The sequence below is a fragment of the Microcaecilia unicolor genome, chromosome 4, assembly GCF_901765095.1.
Source record: "Microcaecilia unicolor chromosome 4, aMicUni1.1, whole genome shotgun sequence".
NCBI classification, from domain to species: Eukaryota; Metazoa; Chordata; class Amphibia; order Gymnophiona; family Siphonopidae; genus Microcaecilia; species Microcaecilia unicolor.
This window is the reverse complement of record NC_044034.1, coordinates 46,829,225-46,845,035: the sequence shown is the minus strand read 5'-3', so window position 1 is coordinate 46,845,035 and position 15,811 is coordinate 46,829,225. Positions and strand designations below refer to the sequence as shown.

Genomic DNA, 15,811 nt, shown 5'->3' with positions numbered 1-15,811 from the left:
ACAAAAAATAAAAATCTATTCAGAACAAGGCTATTCGTTGAAACATTTGGGTAATGGAATTGGCTGGGGTTTTTTTTCTTTGGGTGGAAGATTGATACAAAACAATTACATGGCATATAGGCAGTTTACAATATATGGGGCGGTTAACATGACAAGACATGAGATGCAGCAAATATTAAAAGACATAAGACAGGACCAAAAGGAATTAAAGGTGCAGTTTTCTGGATATAAATTATAAAATACACAAGGAAGTCAATAGTCACAAGACTTTCTTGTGTGTTTTATCATTTCTATCCAGAAAACTATACCTTTAATTCCTTTTGGTCCTGTCTTATGTCTTTTAATATTTGCTGCATCTAATGGCTTTTGTCATGTTAACTGCCTCATATGTTGTAAGCTGCCTATATGTTTTGTTTTGTTTTTTTGAACTATGTGGGTACATCAACATTTATGGATCCCAATATCCTTCCCATTGATGTTCTTTAATTGCCTTCCAGCCATCCAGGTCTTCCTCTTTAGTTCACCAGAGTCTGATGGATAATTACACCTATAAGCTTGGGTTAATTGAAAGGTATGAATAATACTTTTTAGTCCTTCACAAGACTTATTTTTTTTCTCCTCAGGATCAACATTGCATGGGCAGTCAAAGCACAGGCCCCAGTTCAACTCCCCTGGTTTGCTCAGACCCAAACACAGGTAGTGGCTACATGAATAGGTCACAGCAACCTGCATTTAATCAGCAACTGATGGAAAAGAAACAAGTTTTGCAGAAGCAACTGATGGAACAAAAGCAGCAGCTTCTTCTCCAGCAACAGATGTTGGCAGATACGGTGAGGTTTCCTTCTCATTTCTGCATTAGATGCTATAAACCGCATGAAGAGATTAAACCTGAAAACTGTTAAAATTTTGAGAAGTTTGAGACAGTAGCATAGCCAGAAGTTAATTTCTAGGCGGGCCCATGCATTTCCTCTCTGCCCCCCACCAAGTTAAAATTAATACCTTGGCTGGTGGGGATACCTAAGCCCCGCCAGCTGAAGATGTCCTCTGCCTGAGGACCCCCCCACCCATGCCTACTGAGCTGCGTGAAGTTGGTGGTATGCTTCCAGCTATTGATGGCGACACCAACTATGTATTCTCAATTTATGCGCATGAACTGAGAAAGCGCAGGGGGTGCCAGTGGCAGCAGCTGGAAATGCTCCACTGACTTCTACGCTGCTCGGAGAGCATAGGGGACTCAGGCAGAAGACATCTTCAGCTTGCGGGGCTTGGGCATCCCTGCCAGCAACATCAACCATGTGCGCTGCTGCTGGGTTGGCCTGGACCCAAAATGGGTAGATGTTTGCCCATCTGGTCCCACCCATAGCCACAGAAGGTCTACAATAAATCATGTGAAAGCAGTGGCGTTCCTAGGGGGCTGACACCCGGGGCGGATCGCCGATGCGCCCCGCCCCCCGGGTGCAGCGCCACCCCCGGATGCAGCAAGACCCCCCCCCCGGCAAAAGGACACACCCCCGCGAAAGAACCCCCCGGGTGCACGCCGCTGGGGGGCTGCCGCGCGCGCCTGTCTTCGTTTGTTCCATGCTCCCGCTCTGCACCGGAACAGGAAGTAACCTGTTCCGGGGCAGAGGGAGCATGGAATGAACAACGGACAGGTGCGCACGGCACCCCCCAGCGGCGTGCACCCGGGGCGGACCACACCCACCGCCCCCCCTAGGAACGCCACTGTGTGAAAGCTAAATTTCCGTAACTAAGAACTCTCCAGGTTTCACCTAATCACGCCAGGATGTTACTGGAATTACAGGGGCTCCATAAATATACTGAGGTGTGTGGACTTCATTCCACCATCAGGAAGAAGTTAGTTGATCAGTATCACAGGAGGATTATTTGCCATTTTTTATCCAGTGAAAGGCAGCAGCTCCATTCTGCTGTTACCAACACCTTCTGCTATGCCTGCAAGTCTGGCACCATCTCCTGTGTGAGGCTGCTGATAGGCAGAAGGAATAGCAGTATAGCCATCTCCCATATAGGGCAGGCATGGAGCTTCTGGAGGCCTTTTTCTCCTTTGAGTTGGTGACTAACCCCCTCATTCTTTAACTTGGCACCTAGTGTTAGGCACCAAGTTCATCCATGTGTTGAATGATAGAAGTTATGTGCATCAGAGGCACCAATAGTTGGCAGTTACTTATGGAAATTCTAGGTACTTTCTATGAGCCAAAATCATTTAAGACCTGGTTCAGTAAATGGCACTCAAAATTGGATGTCGAAAAAATCTGCGCTAAGCGCAGTTCCCACAGGGATGGAAGAAGTTGCTATGGCATTCCCACAGGAGTGTAGTTAAAATTTCTGGTGACTCCAGAATGAGGCTTGGAATGTACTGAGAGAGGCAATTGGAGCACCAGAATGAGGCTTGGAATGCCCAGAGAGGCAGCTGGAACACCAAACTGAGGCTTGGAACACTCATTGGTTGAATATTGAATTCCATCCAAAAAACCTACGGGAGGCTGTTGGGGTTGGGAGGAAACAGAGGGCTGCAAGCAAGTAAATAATAAGGTTGATTCCTGTGGGTGGGGATGGTGGAGATTAATTGTGGGGACAGGTGAGGATGGAATGGATCTTAGGGTGTACAGATGGGTATAGGTTAGATTCCATTGGGGATGGGTGGTCTTTCACCACTATATTAGACCCTTCCCATGATAAAGATTGATGAGAAAACTGACAATTATCTCTACAAATCCACGAGAATTTGGTTTTGGATGCATTCAATTGCAACTTATTCAACATCATCCAATTTTTTATTTCAGTTAGACAAATCCACAATTTTTCCAATTGGCCCTCTTGGGCTGATCCCAATGAAATAAATAACTGAATATCATCAGCAAATGCTTGCCTTTCCTGTATTAGTTAGACTTTGGATATATTCAGTGGGCTTCTCACTTTCTCAAAGAGCCTAACATTACATTCAATGGTGGTCATCAGTTCATCAGACAGGAGAGATCCCCAGTCGCTCCTGCCCTGGATGGCGCCATCTACAAAATGGCATTCCTACCCCCCCATGCTACTATCGCTAGGGGGGTCATGTTTCTGTATAAGGAAATGTGACCCTTTGCTGGTAATAGCACAAGACTATTGCTAGAGGAGCCATTTTGGAGATGGCATCAGGCAGGGCAGGAGCAACTGGGGATCGGTCCAGTCCCATAACCTTTTGACCACCAATGAACATAATGGTAGGCCCTTTAGAAGGAGTGGCCTAGTGGTTAGGGTGGTGGACTTTGGTCCTGAGGAACTGAGTTCAATTCCCACTTCAGGCACAGGCAGCTCCTTGTGACTCTGGGCAAGTCACTTAACCCTCCATTGCCCCATGTAAGCCGCATTGAGCCTGCCATGAGTGGGAAAGCACAGGGTACAAATGTAACAAAAAAAAAAGTATGTAGTCTCAGCATTTTGCTAAATGCTGGATAATTTGGTAATCATATTTCTCAGTTGGCCTCTTCTTCATTTCACTATCTATGCCAATTATGCAGAATCTGTGCTTACTTTACAGTCTGATTTTGCTTTATGCTTTTGTAATTTCACACATTGATTATTGCAATGCATTGTTTGTGGGGTTACCTGATAAGAGTTTTAAAAGACTCCAGCATATTCAAAATATAGCTGTTCGACTTTTTGAAGAATTTAGGTTTACGAGCTCATATCTCACCTATACTTTCTTCTTTGCATTGGCTTGGTGTTTAAAGTTTCATGGCATGGCACCAAGATATGTTTCCGATAAGCTGCCAATTTATACTTGCTTTAATATAGAAATTTGATGAGTTCAAATGGAAATTGTGAGGCTGGAACCATTGTTTAATTTTATTTTATTTTGTTATATGTTGTACTGTCCTATAAAATAATTCTCACCTCCAACGTTCTGTGCTTGGGACCGTGGCTCCCTGGAGGTGGTCCGCTAGGCAGACACGCACTGACGTCACTGACGTCATGACAGCTGATTCCAAGGCAAGGGGAGGAGTAGTTTCCCTACTCCTCCCCCTGCCTCGGAATCATCTGTCACCCCCCGCGCTACGGCCCCCTCGACCCCCCCTTCCACGAACCCGTCAACCCCCCCGGCCCACCGAAAACCGCCCCCCCCGCCGCCGTTGTGGACTACCTGTGCTGACAGGGGACCCAAACCCCCTGACAGCCGAAGTGCTGTTATGCCCTTCGCGTTGCTTCCTTAATCATCTTCTCTGCAAGTTTCTGATGTCAGACGCACGCAGAGGAATTTCCAGAGAAGATGATTGAGGAATCAACGCAAACTTCGCGAAGGGCACAACAGCACTTCGGCTGTCGGGGGTTTGGGTCCCCCATCAGCACAGGTAGTCCACAACGGCGGCGGGGGGCGGTTTTCGCCGGCACGGTGGGGTCAAGGGGGTCGTAGCACGGGGGGGGGGGGGAATTGCCTGCCTAGGGCCTGTTTCCTTGCCTTCAGAAAGGGGCCTTTTTTACTAGTTTTATTATATTATGAATGCAATTCTGTAACCTGTTCTGGGTGCTGCCGAGAGGACAGGCTAAATAATGGAATAAATAACAGCTGAGTAATTCTCTCTCTTATTCGTTAGGATAAAATTGCTCCACAGGATCAATTAAATAGGCATTTGACAAGGCCCCCACCAGAGTATAAAGACCAAAGAAGGAACATGGTCAGCATGCAACAAGCAAACCAATTTTCAGGTAAGTCTAGTTTACACAAAAAAAAGCCAAAATGTAAATTGATTGTTATAGTATTTTCTGTACTATTCAAGCCTGATGCGAGGCATCTTCTTATTTTCTTCTGGCCTCACAAACAAGAGAGACCTTGTTCTCACAGCTGTAGTAATATGAACTATACCCAGACCATAGTAAAGTGGAGGTGATGTCATCAACCACCAACCTACAAATGCAGGAGTCTATCTGATTGCTCGTCCAATTGGTGTCTTTACTCTTCCTGTCTGGGCCTCACAAAACTGCTTCCTGTTCCGTCCTGGTTGCTTCGAGGCTTAGTAATGCTACCAAACCTGAAGGTTGAGTTCTCTTATGGTCTTCTTTGAAGAAGGTAAAGGAGGCAAATTGTAGAGTCAGGAAATGCATTCATAAAAGAACACGAAGATAAGAAAACCTCTGCATTATACACCGTCCCCCTAATTCTATAATCTTGCATACACATTTCATGCTTATCCCCCAAAATTACGCACGTAGATTATAGAATACTGGAAGTCACACATGTAAGCTAATTGATTAATAAGGTGTGAATTGGCATTAACAACCAATTGTCAGTGATAACTGAAGTTCATTGGCACTAATTTGCAGTTACACTCATGACTGCACTTAAGCGCACTTAATGCTAGTTCCTAAATTCTATAGACTGCTAGAGGGGTGTGGACCTGGGAGAGGCATGGTCTGGGCAGGAGCGTGCCAAGCACTTATATACTATGATTTGCAAATTTTAATTTTAACATTTCAACACTGGGTCAGATCAAAGGTCGATCAAGCCCAGTATCCTGTTTCCAACAGTGGCCAATCCAGGTGTTGTAATCCTGGGTGGTAAGCCCTAGGACTGTAGCCAGATTCCCGACCACTGCAGTAGGAATGTCTGGAAATGACAGTGTTCTAGACATTTATGCATGCCACAGACCTCTTATAGAATACCAATTAATAGAAACATACACGTGATCTTTTAAGGACGCGTACTTTGCTGGTGGGCTTGCGCATGGGGAGAGCACATAAATACATACTTTGGGATAAATTCCATAAATGGCGCCTAAAAAAATCAGCACCGAAAAAACTCACTTAAGCAATATTCTATAATCTGTGCCTATACTTTGGAGCGGTTGATAGAACAATGCTTAAGCAGAGAGGTTGCACATAACTTTCGGCGCCACGATGTGCACCAATGAAAAAGTGGTGCAAATGCCCACGTCTGAATTTACACGCGGAGCACTCATATTCTATAATTGCGTGCGTAACTGAAAACCACACCCCCAAAACATCCATGACCCTCCCATGTCCATGCCCCCTTTTCAGGCCGTGTGTAAATTGTAGGCGCAGATCCCACACCTAAATTTACATGCATAAGTTCTAATTAAATCTAATTAGTGCCAATAATTGCTTGTTAAAAACCAATTCTTGGCACTAATTTGCTTATTATTTTATTAAATTGTGTGCTCAAATCGGGCACACGCCTAAATTTGCTTACGCAATTCTTGGTGACTTTTATAGAATCATGGGGTTTGGTGTGAGCATTTACCTCAGCTATAGGGCAGGAGTAAGTGATCGCACCCAGAGGCATAGCTGTGGGTGGCCACGGGGGCCTAGGCTCTGCCAAATTGGTCTGGGGCCCCTGGTTTGGCTGGCAGGAATCCCTATCTCCCGCCAGCTGAAGCATTTGTCCTGCACTGGTCTCGCCGCATTGCCTACCCTGCTCTTCTCAGTCGCGCTGTGCATGCTTGTTTTGTGCATTTTGTGCATACTCAGTTTCATTAAAATAAGCATGCATGGTGCAACTGAGAACAGAGCGGAACAGGCATATTTGGACTCTGACCCCCACCCGTTGAGATCTGGCAATGCCCCTGATCGCACCTGAAATGTAAGTGCTAGCATTCTATAAAGAAAAGTAGGCACCTGCTGTTCCTTAGAGAACAGGCTTGAAATAGGGACCTGAAAACCCTCATATCCTAGTAGAAGGGTGGAAGTGTAGGCAGGAACAAGATAAGGCCTCATTAAGAGGGAAAAATGTGGACTCCAATCAGACAAGATGTAGAGAAAGAAAGCAATAGAAAGTTAAAAAAAATAAAATAAAATAAAAGAATAAAAAGTGAAATGGAGAAAAATGATTGAAAACAAAAAAAGAGTAAAGTGTAATACCTAGAAATTAATATTGACTCTGACCTAATATTACTGTAAGCCAGGTTAGCCTGAGTTGATACGAAATGTAATTTGAATTGCTGTGTTGATGGATTTAGAATGAAAGTGTGGGAAACCCAAGAAAATATTTGCAAGCGTTTATGACACTCTAAGACATTGATGAAAGATGACTTAAGACCTCCATAAATGCCCCAAATTCTCGACAACGTAGCTCTCTGCTCACTAAAATAATTACAAGTTCTTTAACACTTTACCACAGCCATTTCAGTGTATCTAAAAAATTAAAAAAAAACAACTTCTTATGTGAGGCGTTATCTCCTTCATATACCATTTCACAAAAACATGTCAGAAATGGCAGTCAGATTTGGGATGCCTTTAGCCTGACTGAAGATAATTTTATAACAGGGAACCTAGGTAAAGTAGCTGGAAGGCTCCTATTTGTCTTTATAAAATACTAGCATAAAGCCTACAGAGATTGCACCTACATTGCAAGGATGGACATTATCCCCCTAATTCTATACAAGTCACCAAAAATTGCGCACCTAATACTTGAATAGTGAGCCAATTAGTGTCAACAATTGGCATTTTAACAATCAATTATTGGCACTAATTACATTTAATTTGAACTTACATGTGTAAATTTAGACATGGGATCCACACCTAAATTTTACGCATGAGTAAAAAGAAAGGGGAGTGGAAATGGGAGTCTCATAGACGTAACAGGGGTGTTCCTAGCATTTATGCGCATTGTTATAAAAAAGACATGAGTACATTTGCAGCATGTTTCGGTTGATGCAAATGGCTGCACCTAAAGTTAGGCACAAGTCCCGGGCGTAAGTGCTATTCTATAAACCATGCCTAACTTTAAGCACGGCTTATAAAAATAATGCTTTTCCAGCGCCAATTTTTTTTGGTGCCATATATAGAATTCACCCCAATGACATTCTCTATACACTGCATTATGCACCAGAATGGAAGTTTGCTTTGTCACCTGGATCAGATCTTCAGATCATAATCTGACTCCCAGCTGTACATTCCATTTATTCACCAAATTTGCATAATGTTTCCTGGAAATAATATTGCTAAGTACTTTGTTTAGAGCTGATATAGAAGCTTAATCCTATAACTTAGCAGTTGTTCCTGTGGCATAATCACCCCTCAATAAGGCAGCTACATAATGGGTTATATCTGCAAAAAGTTAACTGGTTAAAAAATACAGAGGGGGCAGTTTACAGCTTTAGCCAGATAACACCCATATCCTGTGCTGTCCAGTTAAATTTAGCTAGTTAAGTTGGATTTCATAAACAGCAGAAAGGGGATCTTTTACTAATGATAGTGCATGTTATGTACTGTAGAGCCCATAGGAATAAAATGTGTACTTTGACAGATGTTTGCTAATCTTTAGTAAAATACCCCCTAGGTTAAGGAAATAAGATAACGGGTTAATTTTTAAAAATTTTTTTATGGTTCAACATGTTTTATTGATGACACTAAAAAAAATCATATTCCACATTCTGAATATACAAAGATCCAAACTAGAAGTAACGGGTTAATTTTTTAACCTGCGATATTCAGCAACACCTACTCAATTATCTATTTCGATGTCTAGTTATCTGTAATTGAATAAGACAACCCTGAATATTGAGTTTGTAATTTCTTGATGAATTGTTCCGTAGGTGTTTATCTGAACTGTCAATACAGAAAACATACTTCTGAAAAGAAGCATCTTGATTAGTAAAAATGGAAACCGAGGAATTTATTATTTATCTATCCCAGTGGATGAGGCGTGATCTTCAATATAAAAGCCATGCCATTTTTCTTGAGCATTATATCATACAACATTATTGCCCTTCTTTTAAAAGCTCTATTCTTGATTTATATGTGTCAATACCAGCATTTACACGTGTATATTGCATATATGTTTAAAACCTGATTGTAGAAAGCCAGTATTTACATGTGTGTATCTGCACTATGGGAGTCTTTTACTAAGCTGCGGTAGTGTTTTTAGCTCACGGTAGAAAACAGCTGGCGGTAAACGCCGAGACGCCCAGATGATTTCTACCACGAGCTAAAAACACTACCGTGGCTTAGTAAAAGACCCCTATGTGTAGATTGGAAGGGGTGTGGATTGGCCATGATTATGAGTGGAGCTTGGACGGAACTAAAATCTACAAGTGTATTTCCGATTTCACAAAGGCAAAACACATGAATGTAGAAAGATTTGCACGCTGGGATTTACACCTGCTCTTTTGCCCATGTAAGTATTTCAAAATTGCACATTTAGACCAGCCCTTTACAGGAGAGACTAAGGAGCCCTTTTACAAAGGCACGCCAAAAAGTGGCCTGCGGTAATGTGGACGCATACATTGGATGCACGCTACACCATTTCTCTACCGTGTCTGCAAAAAAGGTTTGTTTGTTTTTTATTTGGCCAGGAAATGGATCTGCTGCAAAATGAAAACCAGTGTGCATCTATTATGGCCTGAGCCCTTAACAGCACCCATTGACAGTGTTGCCATACTGGGACAGACTGAAGGTCCATCAAGCCCAGCATCCTGTTTCCAACAGTGGCCAATCCAGGTCACAAGTACCTGGCACGATCCCAAAACAGTACAATACATTTTATGCTGTTTATCCCAGCGTGTGCCAACTGCCGATTACCGCCGGGAACCCCCCTCCCCCCCGCCCCCCCCCCCCCCCCCCCCCCGCGGTAGAAAATAGAAAACTATTTTCTACCGCAGGTTTTTGGCGAAGCCAAACTTGGAATTACCGCTAGGCGCACACACTAGCTGGGCGGTAATGATGATTTGAATTACACGCCTTTGTAAAAGAGCCTCTAAGGGCGATATCCTCCTTAATCCCCCATTGTTTATTTTCCCCTCCAATTCAGAACTGAATGATGATTGTGGTCTCTGTGTCTCATCTGTGGTGTCTACATGTGTAGGTTTGCAAAACAGCATGTGTAAGTGCTCACTGCTGACACTTAAGTTGTTATTTCACTACATACATGTTTCAGTGTCGGCACTTACATATATAAGAAGACGCATTTCCTCTGTTAATTTATTTCCACATTTATCTCTGTACAATGGATGCTCCTGCCACGTCGACAGATTGTTCTAAAATACAAACGGAATTGTGCACATCCCAACCTAGATGTATCAATTCCGAACCTAGATGTATCAATTCCGATTTCAAACAACAACAAATAGCAGAGATGACCAAATAAGAGTGTTGGCGTAGGTGCAATAATAACCATAGCTCATTATTGAATAAGCTCACATGAAGTCTAAAACTGGACTCGACAAAGGCCGTGTTTCGACGCAACCACCTACATCAGGAGTCCACATCAATCTGATACACATGTAATAAATAAGGAGAAGTAATTTACATCTTTAGATTTTCTAGCACTGCTATTATTATTGTTTCAGTTACTTTTCTGAGAAGGTTATCACAGTTAGTTGGTTTCTTTACACTATTGATTCGAAGCTCAATATTGAAATCTAAAGATGTAAATTACCTCTCCATGTTTATTACATATGTATCAGATTGATGTGGACTCCTGTTGCAGGCGATTGCACCAACGTTGAATTCAGTTTTAGGCTTTGTGAGTTGTTTTATTCAATAAAGAGCTATGGTTATTTATTTTCGCATCTAGTCTAACACTCTTATTTGATCATCTCCGCTGTTTGTTGTTGTTTGCTTTGTGGCAGGGGTTATTGTCTGATTTACTATCTGTTTTTATTATTATATATGTTTGTTTGTACTCTGCTCTGGATGACAGTGGAATATAAATTATAATAAATGAAATTAAATTTTCCTTCCCCTTTTTCTGTCAATTCCGATTTCTACACTCTAAAATTGGGCTGTATGTATACTTGTATTCTATTATATTAGATATTTTCTTTAAGAAGTCAGTTTTCTACTCAGTGAAGAAATGTCCTGTACTAAAATGAATTATATCATTTTAGGTGGTTCACCAACTGGAAGTCTAAATGGCAGCCAAACCATGACAAACCCTGTTTCAACACACAACATTCTGCCACGGAATCCTGCCCTTTTGTCTACAAATCATGGACCAAGAGTGCCTTCTCTCCCTGGAGTCCAAAATACGAGGATGTATGGGAACATGTCTTGCAGTCAGATTGCATACAATGTGGCACTGGGAGTTAACCAAATGCAGCAACCTAATACCCAAACTCAAATAGGATCCAGTCAAAATAACCCTACAGTTTCACGACAATCAACACTAGGGCAAGAAAACAGTCCAGCATCTTTTGGAACTGAGTCCACAAGCAATTCAAAGCAAGTGAGGCCAGGTCAAAATCATGGAGCAACAAATTTGGCAGGGCAAAGGGCATCAAATGTTACAATAAATGCTAATGCTCCTTCACAGAATTGGGCCCCTCCAGAAGCAACAAAACAGGATTCACTGAAACCTGCAACTGTTCGCTTCCCCACCAGTAGTCCATATTCAAACCAATCCATACAGCCCACAGTGGGCAACCAGCATTTTCCTCCAAACCAGTTAACACCTACAGTGCACATTAGACCAGTAAATCAAGTGAACCAAGCATTACATGGACAAACAATGGGATCATCACTAAGAGGCCTGCCCGCAAGATCTAATCAACTGAGAGCACAAACTGCACCTGGTATGAATCAGTTGGGTACAAGCATAAACCAATCATCAACTGTGCCGTCAAACTGTTTTACTCCTTCCAACCAAAATCCTAGGTCTTTCCCAGGTACTGAAGACAGCAGTGAGTTGGGATTTGACTTCCTCAATCAGCAAAGTGACAGCTTAGGGTCAGGTCTCAACAGTGACTCTGACTTCATCGATTGCTTCCTGAAAACAGGCCCCAGTGCTGATGACTGGATGAAAGATATCAACCTAGATGAGATCTTGGGAAGCAATTCATAAATGGCTTTCTAGTAGATTTACCAAAGTTCAAATCTCAGAGGAGCTCATTTCCAGTTCACAAGGCTAGTGTGCATGACCTGCAGAAAGAGAAGGTATATGATAGAAACCACTGAATTAGAAAATTGGACTGACTCCTTTTTCCACCTGACATATTTGTCTTCTAGGTCAGAAAAAAAAAGACACTGACCATAAACGCACAGCAAGGCACAGACCTTTTCATCGAAACCAATCTTCATCCAGGTACTGTTGGCTATCAGCTGCAAACATGGATTTTGTCTTCATATCGCATTCTAGGTCAACACATTTAAATAAATTAGATGAGCTAAGTAAAAGTCAAAGGTAACCCACTGCAGTATTGCAAGTCTTGCAATACTGCAGTGGGTTACCTTTGACTTTTACTTAGCTCTTGGCCAATCATTTTCAGAAAAACACATCAAAACATGTATGCAATTAAGGTTTAGGTTATGGAGGGAAGCTTTACTTACTTCAGTAATTTAAGTGGATTTGTATGTATTATATTTTATGTATTAAGATTGGAAAATTTGTTCCCAGTGTTTTACCATTAACTGGTCCTTGTGCTCTGATGAAAGTGACCACTTCATTATAGTATGTGACTTAGAAGTGTAAAATGGGAAGCAGCAGTGTGTATGGGCTGAACGTCATTTCGCTGCTCTGCAGGACATTATGGCACTCATTTTCGAAGCATACGGACGTCCCAAAAGGCCGTCTATGTGTTGGGAATACCCAAATTATGGATGTTTCTGTGACTATTTTGAAATGCCTTGAGACTACTTTACAAAGGTTCGTTGAATGTGGAGCTTTTTGTAAAATGTGGGGAAAAACCCATGTATTTAGTGGCGTGTACAGCAAGAACGGTGATTTTTCAAAGAAACAGTCAAAAAAAGAGCAGCATCGGTCAGTGCTTTGACTATGTCAGTAATGGCACTTAGGGGAGGAGTTACCAAGCTGTACCATGGCTCTAATGCGTGTTATTTGCCACTTAATGCAGTGTTAATGGGCACAAACAAAAAGTTAGATTACCATAACACAGTGTTAGTGAAGTCACCGTGGAGTAAACAGAAATGAGATGGAAGGCATGCAAATGCATGGAAAACACCTCGGGCCCGATATTCAGCCAGTGACAGGCAGCGCATTTGCTGTCCACCACCGGCGTTAAACCATGCCATTTCCGGCGATCGACATTGAATATACGGGGGGGGGGGGGGGGGGTTACCTCTAAAAAGTTAACCGTTTAAGCCAATATTCAGCACTAACTGGTTAACGTTTTAGCGGTTAAAGATAGACCTGCTATTTATGTCGCCTTCAACTGCCAAACGTAGCTGGTTAAGCTTTGAAAATCTGTGCCTAAATGGCTATGTTGCTTGGTTATCTTCTGCTGATTATTCATAGTTAGGTGCCGATATGCTATTTTTAACCGGTCAGCGGCTGTGTCTGGCCAGTTAAATAGCTTTGAATATCGGGGGCTCATTAATATGGAAAATCAATTACGCAGCTTGCGGTAAATATCACAAGCCACGTTACAGCTGGAAAAATAACCCCAGCTGGGATTATTTTACTGTCTCAGGAGTATCCAGTCTCAAACCCATTGCCTGATGGTCCCAGGCCACTTCTTAAAGGGGCCAAGCACAATTACCTCGAGGTGCCTACCAAGCCCCCCCCCCCCCCCAAGCACCAACCCTTTACAGAGGAACCCTGAGTACACATTCCTCCCTTCAATCTGATGCTCCCCCTTAGGCTTACCCTCCAACATCCCTGGTGTTTAATGGGCAGGGGCAAGTTCTAGTTGTTCCTGCCCTTGCCGGCACCTTATTCAAAATGGTGCCAGTGACCATTAGTGGTGGTCTCATAGTACTACCACTAGGGGCCATGTTTCCATATGAGGGCAAAGAAATAGTTACTTCTGCACTGTGACTTGGGGTCATGCCGGCTCTCTTTATCACCCTCAGCAAAACATGATGTAAGAAATTCAGGACCCAGTAGTTTAAACTGGCTAGGTGTATAGAATCTATTTGAGATGATATTGAAACTTTAGTGTTCTCTTTATGTATCCATACAAATAGAAAATGGAGAGCCCTAATTAAACAGCAAAAGAAAGCAATTTAAAAAAAAACCTTCTATCCCCTAATATTTCAGCTTTTCTTCAGTTCTATAAAGTCATCTTAAGGGGAATTTTAAATTCAGAGTGACTTTTCTTTAAGCTGAGACTGAGCAGTGACCTAGAAGAGATTAAGCAGAACAGTGTCTGGGTTTCCTTATGAAAAGTAACATCACTGGCCAATGACCTTGTTTCTATATTACCAAAGCTTTTTCTGACCAAAACTTCAAAATAAGGTTATGGGCCATCCTTGTGGCCTAGCTGTAGCTCTAGCACCGTGGCACTGGAGACTAGGGATTGAGTGGCCTAGTTACCTGAGCTGGTGTAGCAGAGCTGATGTGCTTGCACTCCAGAAGGAATGAGGGGAAATAGGGACACCAGCTGCCTCCATTGTGACGTCTTCTGCTGACAGGAAAAACGCTGAACAGATTTTATTGGATCCTTAACTTTATAGCCCTGACAGAGATCTCAAGTCACCCAGGCATAATGTCAACAAATTGGAAAAAGAGAGATTTAACATTTTTTTTCCAGTAAATATCTATAAATGCACTACCTTTGTATCTCTGTCATTGTTACTACCAGGAGCTTTTCTCAGCATTGTAATGTAAATGAAAAAGAAATTGTTTTGTAAACTTTTGTAAAGTATTTTCGTAGAGATAAAATCATATTCAGTGGGTTATATTTATACTTCTGTGAAATAAATATGCTATCATACAGGCTTATATTTTATACAAAAAGTTAACTGTTTCCTTTTGTAGACTAATAAAGATTGTTTTATGAGATACAAAATTGAAGGATGTGATTTCGGACTTAAAACAGAAGTAAAAAACAAAAACTTGTAATAAGATAGAGAGTCTTGGACATGTTTTGAAGCCTATGTACAAAAGCGTACCGTACACATGGAATCGTGTGGCAGACGTCAAGGCAGGGAACTTCCACAGACTTGTTGGAGTGGAGGAGTAGTCTGATGGGCTGTGAGTCTGGGGAAACCGAGCTCAATTGTCACTACAGCCCCCTGGGACTCTGGGAAAGTCATTTAGGGTCCAGTTTACTAAAGGGCCCTTTTACAAATGTAAGTAGGCACCTATGCACATCCAACGCATGTCATATTGGCATTACCGCCTGGCTACCACGTGCCCTGGGCAGTAATTCCATTTTTGGTGTGTGTCCAAAACACCCGGTACAAAACATTTTTTTCTGTTTTCTACCATGTGGCACTTACTCGGCAGTAATCAGCAGTTGGCGCGTGCTGGACGCTTACTGCCCAGTTAGCGAGTGAGACCTTACCACTAAGTCAATGGGTGGCGATAAGGTCTCAGGCTGAAAAAGGACGCATGCTGGTTTTCATTTTGCCACACGTCCGTTTTCCAGCACATTAAAAAAAAAAAATCCCTTTTTTCCAGGCGCGCTTGGGAAATGAACCAGCGCACATCCAAAAACACGCGCCTACACCAGCATAGGCCACTTTTGGGCACGCCTTAGTAAAAGGGCCCTTAATTTATTTAGTAAATGGACTTAGTGCATTCTTTCACAGGACCGTCCCACATGTTAAGCCATTTCTAGTGTGGTCGTTTGAAAAAAAGGTTAATGAGGAACACTTAAAGCCTCATATTTAGGAGGTACTAAGGGCTCCCATGTTATGCACTCACTAACTGGTTAGCACAGCAGTAATGTCAGCACTCTAGCTGATTAGAGCATCCAGGCTCATTCTCTGCCACTGACATGCTCCCTCCAAAAAAGAAATGTAAAATATAAATACCGCAGGCTTAGCATGTGCAGATGATAAAACTACTATAAATCATTTCTATAGCGCTACCAGTTGTACGCAGCGCTTCACAATTAAACATGAAGAAAAGACAATCCCTGCTCAGAAGAGCTTACAATCTAACCTAACCCAG

At 42.4% G+C, this 15,811-nt stretch overlaps 1 protein-coding gene across 2 annotated transcripts in view; it reads left to right on the top strand.

The window, feature by feature from the left end:
- The window catches only part of MAML2 (mastermind like transcriptional coactivator 2), a 255,432-nt gene extending 241,156 nt beyond the window's left edge, over nt 1-14,276 (top strand). Inside the window, exons 3-5 of one of the 2 annotated variants that reach the window (XM_030200223.1) lie at nt 624-830; nt 4,596-4,707; nt 10,845-14,276. In XM_030200223.1, the coding sequence (XP_030056083.1) occupies nt 624-830; nt 4,596-4,707; nt 10,845-11,797 (1,272 nt within the window). In that variant the 3' untranslated portion in view covers nt 11,798-14,276. Of the gene's footprint in view, nt 1-620; nt 831-4,595; nt 4,708-10,844 lie in introns of both variants that reach the window. The other variant, XM_030200222.1, reaches the window with a different exon arrangement.
- The last annotated feature ends 1,535 nt before the right edge of the window (nt 14,277-15,811 follow it).